General features: G+C 41.8%; 1 protein-coding gene across 5 annotated transcripts in view; it reads left to right on the forward strand.

Annotated features, from left to right (window-relative positions):
• The window catches only part of LOC122811506 (AP-2 complex subunit alpha-2), a 2640839-nt gene that overhangs the window by 1760064 nt on the left and 857956 nt on the right, over positions 1–22819 (forward strand). For 3 of the 5 annotated variants that reach the window (XM_044083382.1, XM_044083385.1, XM_044083384.1), the window contains one exon: positions 14859–14930. The exons of the other annotated variants lie outside the window; for them this stretch is intronic. In XM_044083382.1, coding sequence (XP_043939317.1) covers positions 14859–14930 — 72 coding nt within the window. The remainder of the gene's footprint in view (positions 1–14858; positions 14931–22819) is intronic. 5 annotated transcript variants of the gene reach the window in all.

The raw sequence follows: 22819 nt of genomic DNA on the forward strand, positions 1-22819 counted from the left end.
AACACCACAGTTATGTGGTACATAAACACGGAGGAACACATTCTTACCCCCCTATGCAGACTGGCCATGTCACTTTGGAACATGGCCATGGACTTACAAATGGAACTACAAGCACAGTACTTGCCAGGCAAGGAAAACACGCTGGCAGACAACCTAAGCAGGAATATGACAGATCCGCACGAATGGAAATTGCATCCAAAAGTTTTTACAGAAATAATCCAAGAATGGGGAAGGCCAGACATAGATCTCTTTGCCTCCCACAAAAATCATCAATTGACAAAATTCTGCTCAAGGATCTTCCATCCAAAGGCCTGGAGAGTGGACGCTCTCTCTTTCAGTTGGACATCAATGACAGTTTATGCCTTCCCACCTCTTCCTCTGCTGCCCAAAGTTCCATTGAAGACCAGAGCAGACAGACCAAAGATGATTCTCATTGCTCCGGATTGGCCAAGGCAACACTGGTACCCACTCCTGAGGAGCCTGACGCATTCCCCACCATGGACCCTGCCTCTAATGCCTCTTCTTCTGACTCAGCACAGCTTCAAAACTCTTCACAGCCAGCTAAAAACACTCAATGTAGCCACATGGAAGATTCCTTAGCATCCCAACAGGCCCTACTCTCCAAGGAGGTGCAGGATGTCATTTTGGAGGCCAGAAGGCCATCAACTAGAAAAGCTTATGCCGCAAAATGGAAATGTTTTTGTGTCTGGAATGAGGAAAAGGGCCAGGATCCTGGAAAACTGAATTTACCTCAAATACTACAATATTTGGCTGAACTGCTAAGCAGTGGACTTTCTTTCTCCTCCATCAAAATTCATGCCTCAGCCATTTCTGCAGAATACAACACTGATCCACCTTTATTCTCCCACCCTCTCTTAAGATAGTTCCTCAGAGGGGCTAAGAATTTAAGACCTCCAAGGAAACAACCAATACCTGCTTGGGATCTTAATTTCATTCTGGAAAAACTGACCTTGCCTCCCTTTGAACCAGCTGCCTCATCAGATCTGCAATATTTGTCCTGGAAAACAGCTTTCTTTCTGGCTATCACCTCAGCTTGTAGAGTTTCAGAACTACAGGCTCTCATGGCTGTCCAGCCTTTTATCATCTTCCATCAGGACAGAGTTTCCTTACGAACCAACCCGTCCTTTATGCCTAAAGTGGTATCCAGGGTAACTTTAAATCAGGCCATTCATTTACCTACCTTTTATCCTAATCCTCAAAACAAAGGGGAGAGATTACTACATTCCTTGGACATCCACAGACAACTGCGTTATTATTTGGACAGAACAAAGCCTTTCAGAAAATCAGAACAGCTCTTTGTGGCCTATGCGGTAGGAGCTCAAGGAACGCCAATTTCCAAACAGACAATCTCAAAATGGATAGCCCACTGCATACGCTTTTGCTATTCCTTTCATGGCAAAACTGTACCTACAGGCATTAGAACTCATTCCAGCAGGGCCACAGCCACCTCTGCATTCTTTCTCAGAGGAGTTCCTACCAAGGATATTTTGGAAGCAGCCACTTGGAGTTCTGTGCATACCTTCTCCAAGCACTACAACCTACTATTATACTCCAAATCTAGAGCAGGCTTTGCCACTGCAGTCTTGCAGGGCATTTTGGCTCCTCCTAGTTCCACCTAGTGCCTACCACCCCTTTCTTAGCTTTGGGATTCTTCCCATCTGTTATGACTGCAGCTGTATGCACGATGAACATAGTACAGTTTTGTACCTACCATAAATGTAGATGTTCGTGTGCTAATACAGCTGCAGTCCAGGTTTCCCTCCCTCCTTCCCCTATTGGGACAGGCCTATAGGCTAACACATCCTCATACAACCTGATTGGGGTATTCATTTATGATGTATTTGCTTGCAACTACTGTATTTTGATTATATTGCACTGCATTATTACACAAATTTATGTATTGCCTTCCTTCTGGGGGCACCTGACATCTGGGGGCACCTGACATCTGGGGCAAGAAAAACTGAAGAAAATGGCGTCTGCTGGTTCCTTTATACCCCTATCGCACTGACGTCAGGGAAGAAGCGACGACAACCGACGCCGGACCTAGACTTTGGAATTCGGCCGACCGAGGACCCGCCTGACGGCAGGAGAACCCATCTGTTATGACTGCAGCTGTATTAGCACTCGAACATCTACATTTATGGTAGGTACAAAACTGTACTTTACATCCACCTGGTCGTCCCATTGTCTCGGGAAGAGGTCCCATTACTGCACCATTATCTCAATTTCTTACATTATAGGTTCATAGGTTCATACTAGGCTACCTGCCCTAGGGCATTTATAAGCCTAGCCAGAGTGTGTTTGGCTTTTGCCACCCATTTTAAATTAATTTTGCTATGCCCTTTTTCGAGGTTAGTATACTGTGCCTCTGTCTAACAGTGACACAGAAGTGATACCCGGGGTAAACCTACGATCTCCCATCCACTCATCAAGATTCCTCTTGAAGAGAGTCAATGAGGGACGCTGCCTAACCTGGACTGGGATTTTATTCCAGAGTGAAGGGAGCCTCAGTTACATCCACCTGGTCGTCCCATTGTCTCGGGAAGAGGTTCCATTACTGAACCGTTATCTCAGTTTCTTACATTACACCTTAAGCCTTTGCTCCAATGTGTAAGAGCAAGAATACAAGATACGACTGAATTCCTCCGCATTATAGCAGGCATGCAGCTTGAAGAAGGATGGTATTTGTGTACTTTGGATGTTTCTGCACTATATACTAAGATCCCCCATTGGGCAGGCCTAGATGCATTGGAATATTGGTTGACAGTCCGAATTATATCCCCTGGGCTTTAATACACTTACTTTGCTTGAAGGAGCATGTGTTAACCAAGAATGTGATATTTTATGGGGATGAATGTTATCTACAGATCAAGGGCACTGTCATGGGGGCTTCATTCGCCCTTATATATGCAGACCTTTTTATGGCCTATGTTGAAGATCAGATAATTTATGATAGAGCACATAACATCTATGTGGATGAGATTGATATATGGAGGAGATACTTGGGTGATTGCTGGATGGTATGGAGATCTGACATCGTATATCTTAAGGAGTTTGTTGCTTATTTGAATGAAAACAAATGGGGTATTGAATTTACATAACTTATGATATTAATCAGATTACCTTCTTGGATGTCTTAGTAATAAAGAATGTAGATCATACACTAACAACGGAAATTTATCGTAAATACCCCAATACAACTCCTTGCTCCATGCCTACAGCTTTCATCCCCCCCATATTTGCAGAAACATTCCAAAGTCACAATTCCTCCATCTTAAGAGGATTTGTTCAGAGGAAAGGACATTTTCCACCCATGAGTCCGACCTATCCAAAAGGTTTCAAAGCCATGGGTACAAAAAAGGTGACATTGCTCAGGGTAGACGATATGCTGCCAATATGAATAGGGAGAACTTACTACAGTATAGGGAGAATAAACAGAATTCCAATTTTCAGATTAGATTAGTCACCACATATGGTAGAAATACGGATACTCTTATTAATAGTGTCCAGAGGCATTAGAACATATTGCTAGCAGATAATAAATTTAGGACTATACTGAATGACAGATGTCACTTTTCTTACAGACTGGGTCGGAATATGGGATCCTTTTTTAATCATTATAAGCACATTAACAGAATTGAGAATATATCTAAACAAATTACTTTAGAAGGGGGTCCTGTACTGGGATGCTTCCCATGTGGTCATTGTACACATTGTAACAACATGTGTAAAACTAAGGAATTTACAAGTAGGAACACTGGGGAAGTATTCTCTATCAAATTCTTTGCAAATTGTCAATCAGATTGGGGGGTTTATCTGGCGTCCTGCAGTTCAGCTTTTTATGTGGGACAAACCTCCCAGTGTGTAAAATTTAGGATTTCAGAACATTTTAGTGATATTAGGACTGGCAAATTAACTAATGCACTGTATAAACATACAGTAAAACATCCCCGGGCTAAGTTTAGATTCACAGTGATCGATATTATACAACGGAATACACGGAATAAATCAGGTTGGCATGCAATATTAAATAAAATGGAAAATAAATGGATTATAAAATTGGGTGCATTTTTTCCCCTGGTTTAAATGAATGTATTTGAAGCAATTATTGTGTATGGACTTCAGGTGGCGCTAGACTGCTACATATTTATATTGTTGGAACTTTGTGACAAATACAGACACTGAAGAAGGCCTAATGGCAGAAACCGGTTCTGAAGAAGGCCTAAAGGCCGAAACCGGTTTGTTTTTCTCCATCTTCCATCAATAAATGGATTATTGTCCACTGCTTGCTGGCTCTACTATGTTTTTCATTTCCTTGGATTTGGGAGGACCAGGGTTTGAGTGGATGTTTCCAGCGAGGGCTAGTTTATAGAGGGTGTTTAGGATATGTTTTACATACATAGTAAATTGCTTATGGTATCTTAGGAATATTTTATTTTTGAGCGTTAGGTGTTGGGTAATGGAGTATGTGTATTGGGAGGATGGTTTTGGTGGCAGGGATTGTGTAGTTATAGTGTAAATGTTTGAGGGAGGCTGTTGAGAGAGTACAGTGGAAGTTGTTGGGGCATGTGACTGTGGAGCCTTGGTAGGATGTAATGCGAGCTAGAACTACGTAGTTAGGATTGTTATTATATTAGGTAGTAACATGATTGTGTTTGATGTAGGAGAGGGGGTGAGTAGTGGTGTAGCCTAATTGCTGACAATTAGGGGTGTGGTTAAGGCTCAGAATAAATGTAGTGGCACTGGGGGTGAGTGGGGAGCAAAGTGAGTGTAGTGAACGGAGCGGGCTAGAACCCCCCCCCCCCCAGGCTAAAGATTGCATGGTAAGTGTCTAAATAGCCAAATTGTTAGGAGTTATTAGAATCTAGTAAGAAAAGACAGTCTATAGGCCTGATTTCAGCTGTGTCCTTTCTGGGTAGATACCTAGTTTGAAGCAGACAAAAAGTGACAGTTTAAGTAGCTTTTTGCCTCTGTTTTACAAGTGAGCAATTCCAGTGTATCTATTGGGTTACTTTTTTTCGCCTAGAGCTTTATCTTGGTTTACTGATGACTTAAAAAAAAAAAAGTTAACTGGGGAATGTATTTACAGCAGATGTTGGTGGTGCAGCTGCCGTCCCTAGCTGTGTGGGTAGAGCCAGTTATTTCTGCTTTAGACCAGGTACTTTCTGAGTAGCAGGCTTAGAGGGAAATGTAGCTAGACATGTACAGGGAAATGTAGCTAGACACGTACAGTAACCTATCTTCTTTCCAAAGCCCTTTATCCTTGGGCTGGTTTCTCCACTGCAGATGCTGCCAATGGCCAAGGATTCAGCAAGTGGGGGACTGAGAGAGACCCCGTTCACAGGGACAGTGGTCACTAAATGAAAAGATGAAGACAAAAACAATTATTATGTTAAGGTCTCTGAAAGGGGAACGAGAGAGAAGTGCTGTAAAAAGTAACTGAAATAATACATTATCACCCAGGCAGGAAGGTTGATAATTCCTGAGAGGAAATTCCTGGGTTGCTCATTGAGGATCTTTATCCATAGTTAGTCAAAGCAGACATCTATCAAGAAAAAAAAGAAACAAACAAAAAAAAATAACATTCCCTCACCTTAGATGTTCAAAGAAAAGGAGTGGATAGATTTCTCACAGGGCCTATTTAAGGCCATAATGGCACTTAGGCCACCATCTTTTACATAGTATGCTACTATTTCTGTTTCTCCTTCCACTGCACAAAAGAGACAGTAAAACACTACTTCTAAAGATGAAGAGGATGAATCTTACTCAGGTAAACACTCTGTAGCCTGTTTATCCCAAATCCATTCACCAGGTCAGGTGGCCTCTGATAATGAAGATTCCCTTCCCCCGACTCCCTTGTTGAAGAAGCTTCTTCTGGAGAAACTATTGTGAAGATGATGAAGCATTTTGATTGGGAATCTAAACCAGTTTCTAAACTTCATCAGAGATGATGCAGCCTCTGAGAGGTAGGCACCCCTGTTGCTGTACCTCCTGTTCTGGAGGCCTTCCTGGATGCCTTTGCATCCATTTCCACTGCACCACACTTCCTGCCTCCAACTGCTAAAAGGCCCAACAGGTGTTGCAAGGTACCTGAGGACTTGAAATTCTGTTCAAATACCCTGATGCAAACCTGTGTTTGCTGTGTCAGCAAACAAGCCCTCCAAGTTGCTACTGATGCTCTTCCTTCGGATAAAGACAGCAGGGCAGTGAACAGATTGGGGAAAAAAGGTTTATGGATCCTCCACTCTTGCCTTTAGAGCTTTGAATTACCAGAATCAAATGACTAAATATGTAAATGTTTAACAGTAGACATTGACGAAGTCCACCTCGTCCCAACGTTCTCATCCCCTAGACATGTCCATGTCCCTCTCTTGAGTTGCCTAAAGAAGGAAAACCTGTGGTGTCACAGATAAAGCTGCAGACTCCACAACAGAAGCTGCACTCAGAAACCTCAAGCAATGCATGGGGAGCTTGGATGGGCAGCCTCCAGGTTCTGAGACAATGGCATAAAAGTCTAAGATCAGAACATATCAACCTGAAAGAGATGAGAGCACGAATACAGGCCTTGCAGATTTTCTCTCATTCTTGAAAACCATGTCCCTTAGAGTTCACACATGGTCTTGTACTGAAGAAGGGGCTTTAGATCATGCCAGCTATGCGGACTGGCTGTCTTAGCTTGGGGATAGGCCAAAAATGCAAACCCAGTAGGCCAAAAATGCAAACCTCTTCCTCCAAGTGGTTTACATTCCTTTACAGGATAATGGCCTGGTAGACTTTCTAAGCAAATCAAGGGAAGATTAAGACTAATGGATGCTGATCTGGGAGATCTTCCTAGTCATAGTCCACAAATGGGTGGGGGGTGCTATTGATAGATGATCTTGCCTCTAACAACAAGCAATGTCCCCTCTTTCACACCAGGACCTACTGTCCCCAAGCTTTGAATACAGATGCAATGTCCTTCCCTTGGAAACGGAGCTCTTGTATGCCGTTCCTCCACTTACTGTTCTTCCCAAGGTCTTAATGAATGTCTGAACGGAATGCCCTGAGGTCTTACTGTTGATTCCCTATTGGCCAAGGCAGCACAGTTTCCCCTTGTTTTCCACCTAGCCAAGGGCTATCACCAGAAACTTCCCACCACAGAGAAATTGTTCACACAGCAGAAGGGCTCACTGGTACATCACAACCTGTCATTCCTCAACTTGCCAGTATGGATGATAAGGTTCTGATCCAGACATTAGTTTTCTGAGGAAGTGCTTAAGATTCTCCAAGATATGAGGAAATCTGCTACTTGAAAATTTTACGTAGCAAAAAGGAAATGATGTACTATATGGTGTTGGCCAAAATATCAGGACCTACTCCAGGCTAATATTTCTATAGCTCTCTCTTTATCTGTGTGAACTGTTGCAGTCTGGCCTTTCATACTCCTGTATGAAGGCCAACATTTCAGCCATGTCTTTATGGCTACATCTGGAACTCCCGCTTCTGTCCAGAGCAGAGGTAAAACAGTTCTTAAATGGTGTACGTGATCTGAAACCTGTAAGGAAAGCCATTTCCACTTATTGGGACCTCAACTTTTTTTTGGAAAAACATGCTGTCCCTCCTTTCAAACCGATAGCATCTACCTCTCTCAAATTTTGCACTTGAAAAACTATCCTCATCTTAGCACTCGCATCTTCCAGATGAGTCTTCAAGCTTTGCGCTACATGCCCTTATGGCAACCCCTCCTTTAGTTATTTTCCAAAGGATAGTGTCTTTAAGGACCAGTCCTTCCTTCATGACAAAAATAATAAATGAATTCTCTCAATCAGGCCATAAATCTTCCAGCTTTCTTCCCTAATGTACAAAATAGGAGTGGAAGACTCCTACATTCCCTAGATGTGCATGTACGGCTCAGATTCTACTGGTGTAAGACCAAGGTCCTCAGCAAATCAGACCAGTTGTTTCTCTTTCCAAGATTCCAAGTTAGGAAACCCAGTTTTAAAGCTGACTGTTACTAACTGGAATTCAAAATCCGTGTCCTTTTGCTCCACTCAACATGGGAAAACCTTACCCTCTCCTGCAAAGGCTTTACTACAAGAGTCGTCTGCTCATCTGGTGCTTTTTATAAAGGGACTGACTGTAGAACACTCTTAGCAGCTAGCTGGTCTTCTGTGCATACTTTCACCAAACATTACAGAATGGATGCCTTTTCTAGATACTGAGTTTCCTTCACCAGTTCAGTTCTCTCTGGATTACTAGTAATTCTTCTAACTCCCTTCCATCCACCCTTTCCACTTATTAAGCTTTGAGGGAATCATCCTACAGTTTAGAGTACTGCAGCAGTAATCCAAGTAAGGACAAATTATAGTTGTGTAAGAACTTAACCATAACTGTAGATGTCCTACCTCCCCCCTTTCTGATTAGTCTCCCTTTCTTCCTCATGGACCAAGGGGTATCACTTTTGTCTGCCTCTCCCCGATTAGCTGACCATTTTTTTTTTGTCTCAGGCTTTTTAGGCTTACTGACTTGGAGATGGTCTGAGGATGTACGCTCATATGTCTGCTTATGTCCCCTTATGCCCAAGGGCTTCTATCATACTTAGAATGTGTGGCTCTTTGGAAGATTTTGGCTTTGATACCCAGGCTAGGTAACCCAGCAGTTTGGAATACTGCAGCAGTGATTAGTAGGACATCTGTTATGGCAAGTTCTTGCACAACTATACATTCTGTCCTGTGACTGGGTCCATGCCACAGCAAAATGTATCCTTGTTGCAAGCTAAGAAAGTCTGGACTTTCTGGATTAATTCCTTAACAATGTAGGAAACTATCCCTAAATAAGTCCATAAAGTCCATCTTTGTTGCGTCTACCACCAACTCCAGCATCCCAGTGTTCCTGCCATATGTTGTAGCAAAATGTATGATAGATTGTCCATTACCTGTCTTATCTTTATACTGAAGAAGACTCTCCATATTGTCCACCCTGTTCTTGGCCTGGATAACTTATGGACAGTGTCCAGCACAATTGGAACCTCATGTTGGTAGACAGCAAACTCTCTGAACTCTTGGAAAATAGATGCCACTTCTCCTTTAGGAAGGGCAAAGATTTGGGCTCCTACTTCAATCATTATAAACATGGGCCGCACCATAAGAAGGAATATATTCAAACTACACTTCTAGGGGATCAAGTGGTTGGCTGTTTCCCTTGTGGTTATTGTACAGTACTGTTCTAGGGTTATGAAGATTAAGTCCTTTAGTAGTGAAAATACCAGTCAGGTTTATAACATCTCATTTTTTTAGCCAATTGTCAAACACATTGGGTGATATATCTGGCCACGTATAATTGTTCAGCTTTCTATATAGGTCAGACCTTACGACCTGCCAAATTTAGGATTTCTGAGCACTTCTGTGATATTAAACACCAAAAAATTGCCAATGCTTTATACAAACATACCACAATACATAAAAATCCCTTTTTCAGTTTTACTTTTATTGATGGGATTTTGGGTATGAGATCCAATAAGACAGGCTGGCATCAAATGCTGAATAGAAAAGAGAAAAAAATGGATTATTAAGATGGGGGGTTGTTTGCTCCTGGATTAAACGGGCACCTTTAATCAGTCACATGTTTATGCTGCTATAGTGTTGACTATATAAGGAGTTTGTTGTATATAAGATTTTTACACTGATGAAGCCTCTGTGATTTGCCAAGCCGAAACCGGTTTGTTCTCCTATATTTTCATATATGCTTCTTGGCAACATGTATTAAATACTGATGTATTGTCCTACCCTCTGGGGGTACTGGACACTGAAGATAGTTGGCAGGCAGGGAAATCACAGAAACACACTGACACCAGTAGTAAGATTTGAGCGCTTTCGTTCGCTTAATTTATTACAAATCAATGGAACTTCTTCAGAAATCTACAGTAAGTGCATTCCAACCTGTTTTTATATAGTGTTAGCATGATGTCATGATGACATGTAGAAAGGGGAGGTAACAAAGGTAGTTACCTTATCCACTTAAGTATGCATTTAATGTTTAAGCTGCCATTGAGACCAGGGAAGCAGTCAGCTTCAAGTCTGATTTGCCATCTAAGTTCTTTGACCTCTAGGGGGGTACTGGATTCATCTGTGAAGCTGAGGACTTTTTCCAGAATGAGGAATTTGAATGAGGATGGGTGGGGGCAGTGAGCAGCATGTCTAGCAAGGGCGTTGTTATTGTCCGCCCTTCTAATGGCCTGATAATGCTTTTTAATGCGGTCACTTAGTTTGCGGGTGGTCATCCCTACATAGAAGCATTCACAGTGTCCACATTTGCTTAGATAGACGACATTGGTGGTGTTACAGTCATGTGTACTGTTAAGTCGTATTGTTTTGGCACCTATTTGGACGCTGTCAGCAGTCAGGATATGCTGACAGCAGGTGCATTGCCCGCATGGGAATGTCCCTTTGGTGGGGGGCATAGTGAGCGGTGTGGCCCTCTTGTGTTCCAGCAGGCTCTCAAGTGTGTGGTCTTTTTTGTAAGTAAATGTGGGAGTGGGTCCCACAGTCTTACGTAGGTCTGGGTTGCTCGTAAGGATGTCCCAGTTAAGGGACAGTGCCATTTTGATGCTGTCAGCATCCGTATGTTTATCTGCCACAGTCTGCTGGTTTCCTCATTTGGTTTTTGGAACACATTTTTTTGAAACCTTGCAGTTGCCGTACCTGCAGAGATTGTGTTTGTACTGATAATTACTGCATCTGCCATAGATGGGGGAGGATAGGCACGCTGTCTAGAAGGAGCTGCCACTCTCAGTCCTGGGAGGAAGGACATGGGAGTCTTCTCTATCCAGCCACACTACTATACCTATCCCTGTGGGGAGTTTTTTTTTCTGGCAAAAGTGGTTCTGCTGCTTCAGAAGTTCATGTCAAAATGAAGCAAAAACTTAAACTTTGGACAAGAACGATTTATTGGGCTCAGCCCAGGACCATTCCAATTTTCTTCTGTTTCTGGTAAGAAAAAAGGTGATTCTTCATCTTTCGAAGAGGTTCACGAATTGATGTCATGAAATGATTGTGAAGGGACAGAGTCTGTTTTATCATCTTAGATTTCTGGTTTGGATTTTGAGGAGCATATCGCTTCTGCAAAGAATTTTAAAAGATTCTTTCTGAAACTGTTTCCAGAATTAACTAGTTTCAGTGTTAGCGTAATAACATTGCTATTGTAATTTATTGTAACTGTATTTTCCTGAATTTATTCCCTTTCCTCCTGGCCTTTCAACATTGGAGGATGTTTTTGTCACTGCCTGTAATTTGCTTGTCAAGCAGCCTGCTGCTACTAGAAAACAGATAAATTGAATAAAGTTCTTCAGTCTTGTCCATTTTTATAGACTCATGTCAGATCAGACCTAGCAGCTATTGCTCTAGTAAACACATCTGCTGCTATACATCTGTTTAATACCAGTCCCTCTCCTTTTGACAAAGTAGGAAATCTTTGGATAGACTTGAAAATGTAGTCTTATTTTTAGAATTCTTAACTGTAAAGTTCATATGTTAAAGTTTATGCTTGCTTCTTTTGTGAAAATGAGGAGTGTTGTCATATGTTTCCTCTTTCAGGGAAGTCTTTTTTTTGTATAACTTAATTTCTTCTGTGTGTTATGTGGCTACCCACAGTTATAATGTAATTTTAATTCTGCTGTTGCCACTTTTAGGGATGCTGCCGCCACTGGAACTGTCATGAGGAAGTTTACCTGGTGTTATGCACTGTAAACCTTCTATAGGATGTTAAAATCTAAAATTTTGATTTCATCCATAGACATAAATATAGTTTTCTGACAGTCTGCTGCAGATATCTTTAAAATGTGTGTGAGGGGTAAGCTTATTCAAGGAATGTAACAGATTTTCAGCCTTCCTTCTCCAAGTTTATTGAAGGGTTTAATGCTGCTCATACAGGTTTTTCAAAAAAAAAAATCACAGCAAACTGCTGGTTAGTAGCCATTTAAAAAGCAGTGGCAATGAGGTTTCGCAAAGGAGGACCCCCCCCCCCCAGAACAAAATACAGTATACACACTCCCTCTTGGAGATTTGATTTGCATGCCCGCCTGTGTGCGGGTGCACACACACACACACACACACACACACACATGGGGAAAGGCTGGTACAGATTTGGTAGATATGCCCCCTTCTGCCCACACTTTAAGATAGTTGCTGCCACCAGACTCTCCAAAGCCAGATACTGTAAGGCTTTTAAAAAAGGTACCCAATTATACTGAGTGAAATTAATACTAATACAAGTGGTAGTGTTTTGACCAATGCAGTAAGGCTCTCAGGAGTGGCCACAGTGTCACTGAATAAATAAGTACTCCTTTTATTTCGGCTTTTCCTGGTTAGGGGTTGCCACAGTGGATCACCTGTTCACTCATGATTGGCAGTGGAGTTTTATAGTGTCAAGTTGACAGCCCAGCACCCAACCTTCCACAGAAGGCATGCCACTCATGCCTAGGGCAAATTTAGTGTGTCCAGTCCACCTACAGCATGTCTTTGGGATGCGGGAGGAGACCAGAGCACCCGGAGGAAACCCACACGACCACAGGGAGGACATGCAAACTCCATACAGAAGATCGAACCGGAGAGCCTCTTGCTGTGAGGCGGCAATGCTAAAGGTTAAAATATTCTCTAAAGGACCAGCCACAATTAAAATTTGAATATATTTAATAATAAAATAACATAAAAATGCTAAATATCTATTTACAATAAACATCAGAGTTTGACAGAGGAAATATTAAAATAACACAGATGAATAGATTCACACAGATACAGAAAAGCAGTACTTAACTAATCTCACTATGTTTTCTTGACTGATCTAAAGAATTACTATTCCCTGGTCACTTACTAGAGCAAGGCAAGATAAAGGAGGTGAGGAGTCCTTTGTCAGGTTCCAAAAACAGTGTGTTCTGAGACTTCAGTCTCATCTAGTATTAAAAACATCATTTCAGTGATGCATTACAGAATGACATCACATACATCTGGTCACCTGACTTTTGGTTCCCATGCTGCCCCCATAATATCACACACGTGTCAGTAATACACACACAGCTTTGCTAAGATCTGTTGCAGTTCTGGAAGTTATAAAACAAACACTTCCACTCTTTGTACAGGAATTAATAAACCATTCTTTGGCACAGACATTTAGTCTCTGGTTGCAATTTGAACTGTAAGATACAATTCTTATGGCCTACCAGGCAGTTTAACTTAGTATTTTCAAAGTTAGCTGGACTGAGTTTAACCTCTTCTCTTCCAGTATCCTGTTTGCAACAGTATAGTCTGATATATATGTACTTTCTAAATCTCTTTGATAGTGCCCAGGTTCAAAATGTTTTCCCTTGACAACTTGGTACATCTTATTAACCTTTTAAGTTTTCTGGTGATATTAGATTTAAATGATGAATGCCATCACATTACTGTAGATCCAGATTTCGTGTCTGGATCAAACTGTCATTTATCTGCATTACCCTTTGGTGTATCCAGTGCTTCTAAGTGTTTTCACAAGGTGTCTGGCTGCTGTGATATCCTATTGCAAGAAAACAAGGTATTCACATTTTTTTTATTTAGATGACTTGCTTATATTTGCAGAGTTTTTTTTTTCCCTAAGTGTCAGGAATCCCTTACTTGGGTGTGGGATCACCTACACAGACTGAAGTTTCAGGAGTATATACAAAAGTCATTTGATCCCGTTTCACAGGATTATTTTCCTGGGGTTTCTCCTAAATACCTCAGTTCAAGTTGCTTTTCTTCCACAGGAAAAAGTAGATCTGTATGTAGATATATTCCTGAGTTTTTCCACTTAGTCTATGGTCTCTGTGGGGGGAAATTCTCAGTATTTTGGGTCTCATAACTTCTTTAAGTATCATGATTACTCTAGCAAAACTCTACATGAGAAAAATATCAGTGGTACCTAAAATCTGTACGGTCAGATCAGCATCACATCACATTCCAGATTCCAGTTTAGGGGTTTTTGGAAAGGGAGAATATATGCTAGAAAGGCCAAGTCTACCAAAATCCAGGTCACCTGTTTTCCTTCCAGCTCCAGAGTAGGCTGTCACAGCAGACAACTTGGACCTCAGACTTTGCTAGGGGAGCAACATTTATGGGGATAGAAGTGCAGGGTCTTTGAATACAAAAGACAGACCAAAACACATTTAGTGGTTAGGCTTCAATCTCTTTGGTGCAGGGGCCTGGTATAGTCTCATAGCTTGCTTTTGATGCCTTGTGGTATGTCAGCGGGAAGGTTAGGTGCTCCCCCCAAACCAAAATGAGTAACGAGAGTAAATTTGCTCTGCGGAAATTCCAGCAGTTATTCACTGCATAATGCTCTCTTCAAATCAGCTGATATGGTGAGTTTCTTCTACTTAAATCTCAGATCTATACCGCATTTTCACTGCTTCCCATTTGGGGTGCCAAGTATTGACACATGCACATTATTTGAAATTTTAAAGCATTTTTACTTTGACTTTCAGTAATTAGTGTATGTGTAGCACTGATTGTATGTCTTAGCTATATATCTCTGCTGGTAGGCACAACGTTTATTATCGACTGGAGCACTATACAAAAGATCCCAATTGTGCTAATTACTGTTTCTGTAAAAAGCATCTTGCTGTCTGCCTAACCTGGCATATATGTATGTATGTATGCTTCTTGCTTTGTGTTCTTGTATAAACAAATTGATTTTGTTTTGCATGTTTGCCTTTTCTAACCTGGTGTGTTGCTAACAGTAAACTCAACATGAATTGTTTTTTGATTCGCTTCCTTCCTTTTTTTTTTTTTGTGTGTGTGTTTTTGTTTATTTTTCCCTACTCTTCTTTCTGGCCTGCTGCTGCTACCTAGCTCTGCCGTGACTACTTCTGTGTCTGAGGAGCCTGCTTTACCTCTGCCCGAAGCTGATGATCTACTAAACAAGTAAGGCAGCTTTGTCTTTCCAAAGTTTCATATTTGATAAGTTATGAAATGTGCAAGTATTTTATTGTGCAGTTCTATAAACATTTAGGGACCAGTTCTTTTTCACAAAGTCTGTAATGCCGAGGGTCCTTTTGCTGCATAACTACTTGGTCCATTTATCTGAATTGTTAAATGCAAAATGTATTGTGACAAAGTATTTATTTTTATGTTGTACATAATTTGTTTATTTTGAAAATTTGCGTAATATGTCAGTGTAATCTTTTAATCCCCCTTGGACCTTATTTGTACCAGCCCTGCCCCCAGTACCTCGTATCCATGCCAGGTCTTCCAGCACATTCCTACCTCTTGGCTTGCTCCAGTGTTGCTGGGGTTGGTTGTGAAACGTATGAGTGTCCTAGGGGTGCAACCATGTTGTGCTTCTGTCTAGTTTTATTGTATGCTTTACCATGGTTTCTCTTTCCTTGATATTTCCCTCAATGGAAGCTGGTTTCATCTGAGGGGGGCCACGGCTTCCCTTGGGGAGCATTGCCAGCAATTGCCCTCCCCCCAGTATAGGCACACCTATCCTTCTCTGCTGCTCTGTCGTCACCCAAGCCAGCTAATCAAGCCTGGGTTGAATGGTCTGTGGTTAAGGCTTTATCCTTCTGTGCCACCAAAGCAGCAGTGTAGTCTTACTTTCAGGTGACTTGGAGCAGATTTTGCCCCTGGGTTTTACATTTCTGCATCTGTTCTTTGAGATGTTCTTCGTGTTTCAGTGTTGCAGTCATCACATTTGGATTATCTGCTTGCAGTAGCCCTCAGTTGGCCTTAAATTCAAAGTCTTCAGTCCTGCGTTGGTTGCGGTCTCATCTTCCATAACGTCAGGTAGTCAGGGGTATAAAGCATGCAGCCGATGCCATTACATCAGTCTTTCTTGTGCGGTGCCCGAAGCAGAAGCAGTTCACAAGTGCCGGTCAGCCGACTCCTGAAATTTTCGTTTCTGAGTTTCAGAATCAAAGTCTTCAACTAAAGCTAAGAACCTTGTTTGGGAAACTTTTTCTTGCTCTAAACCGTTGTCAGTAAAAGTCAATAATTGTATTTCTTGTAGAAAGCAAATACCTCATAAAGATTTTCATTCGTACTGTATTCCTTACCTAGGCCCTGACCACGATGTACCTCGCTGTTGGTTTTGTGCCTTATTTAAACAACAAATTATTCATCATCGGTATATTTACGCTTCTAAATATTTTGGTACTTGGTTCAATTATCCAGATATGTCTTCGGTAAGCCGCCAGACTACCGACATTCCAAAAAACGCAAAGATAAAGACAGAGACAGGCCGCCTGGGTCCAAAGCTGCCGATGACGCTTCTCCTAAGCTAGTCGCCAGTACTCAGGCGCTTTCGCAGCCCCTGGTACCCACTACATCAGATTTGCAGGCCTCTACTGAGACCCATTCGGAGTCCGGTATGCCATGATATGCTTCGACTGTGGAACCTGCGGATGTTTCTACCTTGGATGGGTCTGGAGCCACTGTGCAGGCACCAGCTTCTGAGGGTCTATTCAGGCCTACTGACTTAAATATTAAACAGACGCCATCTTCTTCTTCAAGGCCTAAAACTCGAATCATGCCTAGAAAACAGATGCCCAGACCACATGGTCAGGCCTCTATGCTTAAAAACCAGTGATAAGAATGGCTGAAGACCTTATTACTTTAATCAGGGGAAACTAACCTTCCCTTCTAAGAGACCTAGGACTGAATTTGCTTATGATACTTCTGATCAGGATTCTGAAATTTGTTTCCTCTGATGACCAGGATTTACCCTTATCTACCTATGAGGATTCTGATGCAGAGGACTCTATCCCCTCTGCTTCCCCCCAGAGGATTTCTCTTTTGGTGAAACTTTGCAAACTCTTAGGGAGCATTTTTGCTGGGAAAGCCAGAATTACTCTGATTCTAAAAAGAGGCTTAGAGATTTCTTACTCCTGCACCAACACAGGCCTTTAGCGATCCTCCCTGTACTAGACAGTGTTGATGATGCCTTTTCGGAATCTAGCTTGGCCCCTGACCCTTTACCTGCTGCTCCCAGAAAACCTGATAGATATTACAGGGTTCCTGACTCTGACAAGTTACTTTTTAAAAGTCCTACTTTGGATCCTGAGACTATTTGACGGGCCCAAGGGCATTAAGGCTGCTACTGCCAAAAATCCTACCCCCTCTGATAGAGATTCCAGGATGCTGGATAGATGGGGTAAGAAGGTATACACTTTTGCAACATTGGCCATTAGGGCCTTAAACTGCCAGGTTCATATGTTAAAGTATCAGCAGTATATTATTAGATTGCTTAAACAGAAAATGATGTTGATTCCTGACTGTGCTGAAAATAAGGATTTACAGGATTTAATGCATTCTGCTGAACAACTTGGAAAACATACTTTGCAATGTGGTTTTGATTCACTAGAGGCATCTTGCAGGGCAGCTGTCATTGAGTCTGTACTTAGAAGGCATGCTTGGCTTAAGGAGCAATCTTTGCCAGATCATGCTAAAGCTATATTGCTGGATGCTCCCTTAAATCAGGACCATCTATTTGTCAACAAAGCAGTAGTAGTACTTAAAAAGATGGAGGAAAAAACTAAATCTATGCAAACTGTTCAAGATTTCCTACAAGTACAGCTTCCAAGATTTAGTAGGCATTTCCCTTGTAAGAATTGGTCCTTTCCTGCCTTCTCAGTCCAAATCCAGAACCAGCAGAACACCCAGGCATCAGTCCCAGGGTACGCACAGGACTAAGCAGTGGGGGGGGGGCCCACTTCCTAATCAGAAAGTAGTAAGACTCCCCCCTATGGTAAACTGTCTCAATGACTTAACTTTAAAACTCCCAAGTCCTTCTCAACTGACTGCTCCTTTAGGGGGAAAGATTGCTCTGCAGGCAAAAAACTGGGAACTCATTACCCAGGACAAATGGGTTTTAAATATAGTTTCCCAAGGATACAGATTTCACTTTCACATGTTACCAACCCCAAACGGTTGGCCAGATCTATCCCCAAATCAGTGGACAGAGGCTCAAAAGCAAGCACTGTCTCTCTTTAACATAAGGGCTATTCAGACTGTGCCAGAAGAGGAAAATGGACAAGGTTTTTACTCAGGACTTTTCCTGGTACCCAGAAAAGACAACTCATGGTGTCCTATCCTGGACCTTTCCATCCTAAACACCTTTTTTGGTGATCCCAAAATTGCAGATGCTAACTCTTCAATTGCTTCTTATGCTAGGCAAGGATGGCCAGTTGGCAACACTGGATTTAAAGGAAGCCTGCCTGCACATCCCAATCAGGGAATCTTGCAGAAGATACCTATGCTTCAAAGCAGGCTACATGCACTGTCAGATGTTCATCGTGTTACACTGCTGCAGTCATTACACTTGGGTTATCCTGCAGTCAGGCGGTAGTTCCAAAGTCTTGGTCCGGCGTCAGTTGCTGTTGCCTCCTCCCTGACGTCAGTGCGACAGGGGTATATAAGATGCAACCGATGCCATTTTCTTCAGTCTTTCTTGCCGCGCGTTGCCCAAAGCAAAAGAAGTTCGCAAGTGCCAGTCGGCCGTCTCCTGAGATTTTCATTCCGAATCCAGAACGGAAGTCTTCTACAAAGCTACGTACCCAGTTAGGGAAACTTTTTCTTGCCTCAGACCGATGTCAGTAAAAGTTAATAACTGTACGTCTTGTGGGAAGCAAATACCTCATAGAGATTTCCATTCCTATTGTATCCCATGCCTAGGCCCAGACCACAACGTCACTGGTTGTCGGTTTTTTGCTAGGTTTAACAAGCGCACTATTAAACGTCAGTTTGATTTTGCCCGACATTATTTTGGTAGAAAATTCAATTATACCATGCCGTCGGAACTTTCGGCGACCGGACTACACAAAAAGTGCAAAGACAAGGATAGGCATCCGAGGCCCAAAACTGACGACGAAGCCTCTTCTAGGCCAGTCGCCGGTTCTGGTTTTCAGCGAGGCGCCTTCACAGCCCCTGATGACCACTTCTATAGAACCACAGGCCGCCTCCGACTCCCATGTGGAGATGGCTGGGCCTTCGGATGCACAAGTTATTCAGCCTTCCGAGACTAACCTTTCAGAGGGATCCAGAGTAGCTGAGCAACCCACAGCTTCAGAGGGTGTCTTCAGACCTACTCAGTTAAGCATTAAACCCTCAACTAAGTCTAAGCCTCCTTTAAAATCAAAGAAACAAATACAGCATTCTCCAGGGCAGGCCAACATGCCTAAGAAATAAATGCTCAAAATGGCCGAAGACCTAATCACTCTGATCAGGGCCCCCCCCCCGATAAAAGGCCTAGACAGGATGCAGACTATGACTCATCCGACCAGGTGTCCATCTCTTCTGATTCATCCTCAGACCTAGGATACTCTCTACCCCCTTATGAGGTTCTGATGCTGAGGAATCAATTCCATCAGCCTCACCGCCTGAGGACTACTCCTTTGGGGAAACCCTACATTCCATGAGGGAGCATTTCCACTGGGAAGGCCAGGATTACTCAGAATCCAAGAAAAGGCTCAGAGACTTCCTTTTATTACCTCAACACAGATCCCTTGCTATTCCGCCAGTGTTAGATATTGTGGATGATGTGTATACTGAATCCAGCTTAAATCCTGATTCCTTACCTCCAGCCCCTGTTAAACCTGACAGATACTACAGAGTCCCTGACTCACATAAATTTCTGTATAAAAGCCCTGTAGCTGACCCTAAAACTATTTCTCAGGGACCCAAAGGAGTTAAGGCCTCATCAGCCAAGAATCCAGTTCCCTCTGACAGAGATTCCAGAGCATTAGACAGATTGGGAAAGAAAGTATATATGTCTGCAACTTTAGCAATGAGAGCCTTAAATTGCCAGTTTCACATGCTAAAATATGAGCAATTTTTACTGTCTCAGTTAAAACAAAAAATGCTACCAGAATCAGATACTCCTAATTTTAAAGAGATGCAGGATTTATTGCATGCAGCTGAACAAGTGGGAAAGCATACTTTACAATGTGGTTTTGATTCTCTAGAGGCCTCCTGCAGAGCAGCAGTTACAGGCTCTGTCATTAGAAGACATGCTTGGTTAAAAGAACATACGTTACCAGATCATGTTAAAGCAAAATTATTGGATGCACCTTTGCAGCAGGATGTGTTATTTGGAGTTCAGGCAGAAGAGATATTAAAGAAAATGGACGATAAGGCAAAATCTATGCAAATGATGAAGGATTTCTTACAGGTTCAGCCTCCTAGATTTAGCAGAAACTGTCCAACTAGGAATTGGTCCTTTCTAATTACAGACAGACCTCAAAGGGGAAGATACAGACATCCAAGAGGTAGAGGTCAAACACAAGGTCCTTATAGGCCTCGTCAATGGGTTGCATCAGGCCAGAAAGAAGGGGAAGACAGACCCCAACCATATAAAAAGCAGCTCCAATGACTTCCCACTACAGCTGCCAAACAAATCCCTCTTGGCAGCCCCCTTGGGAGGAAAACTGACACTCTTCTACCACAATTGGCAAATGATCACCAAAGACAAATGGGTTCTCAACATTGTATTTCAAGGTTACAGGTTACACTTTCACACTCTGTCAAGATTAAAAGGAATGCCAAATCTGCCACCAAATCAATGGGCAGAGGCTCAAAAACAAATTACAGCACTCATGGATATGAGAGCTATTCAAAAGGTACCATCACAGGAGCAAGGACAAGGATTCTACTCAAGACTCTTTCTGGTACCCAGAAAGGACAAAGCCTGGAGGCCCCATTCTGGATCTTTCATCTCTAAACACTTAACTGGATGTTCCGAAATTCAAAATGTTGACATTACAGCAGCTTCTTCCCATGCTGGGCAAGAAAGCTTGGCTCATGACTTTGGACCTCAAAGAGGCATACCTGCATGTCCCTATCAGACAAAACTGCAGAAGATACCTCAAATTCATAGCTGGTTCAATGGACTACCAATTCTCTGCACTGTCCTTTGGCTTATCTACTGCGCCCAGGGTCTTCACAAGGTGTTTGGCACCAGTAATTACATTTTGCAGACAGAAAGGAATTTAAATTTATCCGTACCTGGACGACTGCCTGATTCAAGCAGAGAGCAAGGACATTCTTCTAAAGCATCTGGCATTTGTAAAAAAGTTACTAAGTTGCCTGGGGTACACCGTAAACGAAAAGAAATCAAAACTAGTGCCCTCACAAGAGATTATATTCCTGGGTGCCCGCTTGAACGCAACAGCCCAGATGGCTTATCTCACGCCAGACAAGCAAAGACAACTGACTCAATACTTTCAGTTGATGGCAACAAAGACCCAACTCCCTGCAAGAAAAATTCTGCAGGCCTCGGGTTACATGGCATCCTGCATACTACTAATTCCATATGCCAAACTGCATATGAGGAAACTACAATGGTACCTAAAGAATGTATGGTCTCAACACTGTCAAAGTTTGGAAACAGTTATACCACTAATCGTAACCCAAGCTCGAAAGCAAAGCCAAAAAACACAAAACCAAATCAACCTGCTCCGAGAACAATAAAGGCAGTCCTGAGCCATCCAATGCAAAAGTAAGCAGCCAAAGAATTTTGAGAAATGTGTTACTAACAACATTCGTAGGTTTTATGATCAAAACAATAGACAAAGAGGTAAAAAATGGACAAGCAACTTAACAGTTATTGAATATAAAACATTAAAAGAGATTAGTGAAAATGATAAAATACGGGTGATGAAACCAGACAAAGGTGGGGGTGTAGTTCTTATGGATAAGTGGGATTACACCAGGAAAATGATGGACATATTAGACAATGAGAACCAATATGGTATTGTGTCTAGAAATTAGATAAATATCTCGTGTAGAAAGATTGATTTAATTCTGGAAGACAATTTTTTACAGGGGTTGATTGATATTGACCTATACAATTTTCTTAAGGTACCCAAACCGGTTATACTGGTTATATTTGGTATACCTAAGGTACACAAGTCCATCTTAAGCCCCCCCCATGCGTCCAATTGTTTCATCGTAAGGTTCCAAGACTCAACCCTTAGCTATATATGTTGACCAAAAACTAAAACACTTCCATAATAAGTATTCCCATATTTTGATAGATTCATGGGATGTTCTTAAAAAAATGGGGAATTGTCTATACAATGACGAATATATATTTATAACCATTGATGTTAGGGACCTCTTTTCAGTAATACCTCAGGAGGAAGGGATGAGGTGGTTTGAAGAGATTTTAATTGGTATGGACTCACTTTCAAGTGATGATTTCAAGTTGGTCTTGGAGAATATGGAACTCGTCCTGAAATACAATTATTTATATTTTCAGGGTGAATACCATCATCTAAAAGAGGGTGTTGCGATGGGGTCAGCGTGTGCCCCGATATACGTTAATATTATTATGTTATATTGGGAACTGAATTTTGTATTCACCTCAGTATATAATAATTACATTAAGAAATATTTTAGATTTTTGGATGACATATTTGTTATATGGGACAGATCTGTAGATGAGATAGGCCAATTTATGGAGTTCATCAATCACACTACAACCTTTCAGAAATTCACCCATCAGATAGATAAAAATGGCATTCACTTTTTAGATGTAAAATTGGAAAAAGACTACATCAATAAATGTTATAAATCTAATATTTATAGGAAAGAACGTTTTTCTAATGCATACCTTCATTATGACAGTGACCACCCATATTTTTTGAAAAAGAATATAATTAAAGGACAGATGATTAGAATGGCGAGAATTATTTCAAATGAAGATGAATTTAATAAAGAATTAAATTATGTAGAAAAGATGTTTCAGGAAAGAGGATACCCAACGGAATTAACTGGGTGTATTAAGGAGTATGTACATAAAGGGAGAAATGATA

Source organism: Protopterus annectens, chromosome 9.part0 (assembly GCF_019279795.1).
Source record: "Protopterus annectens isolate FY-2018-M chromosome 9.part0, PAN1.0, whole genome shotgun sequence".
Classification (NCBI taxonomy): domain Eukaryota; kingdom Metazoa; phylum Chordata; order Ceratodontiformes; family Protopteridae; genus Protopterus; species Protopterus annectens.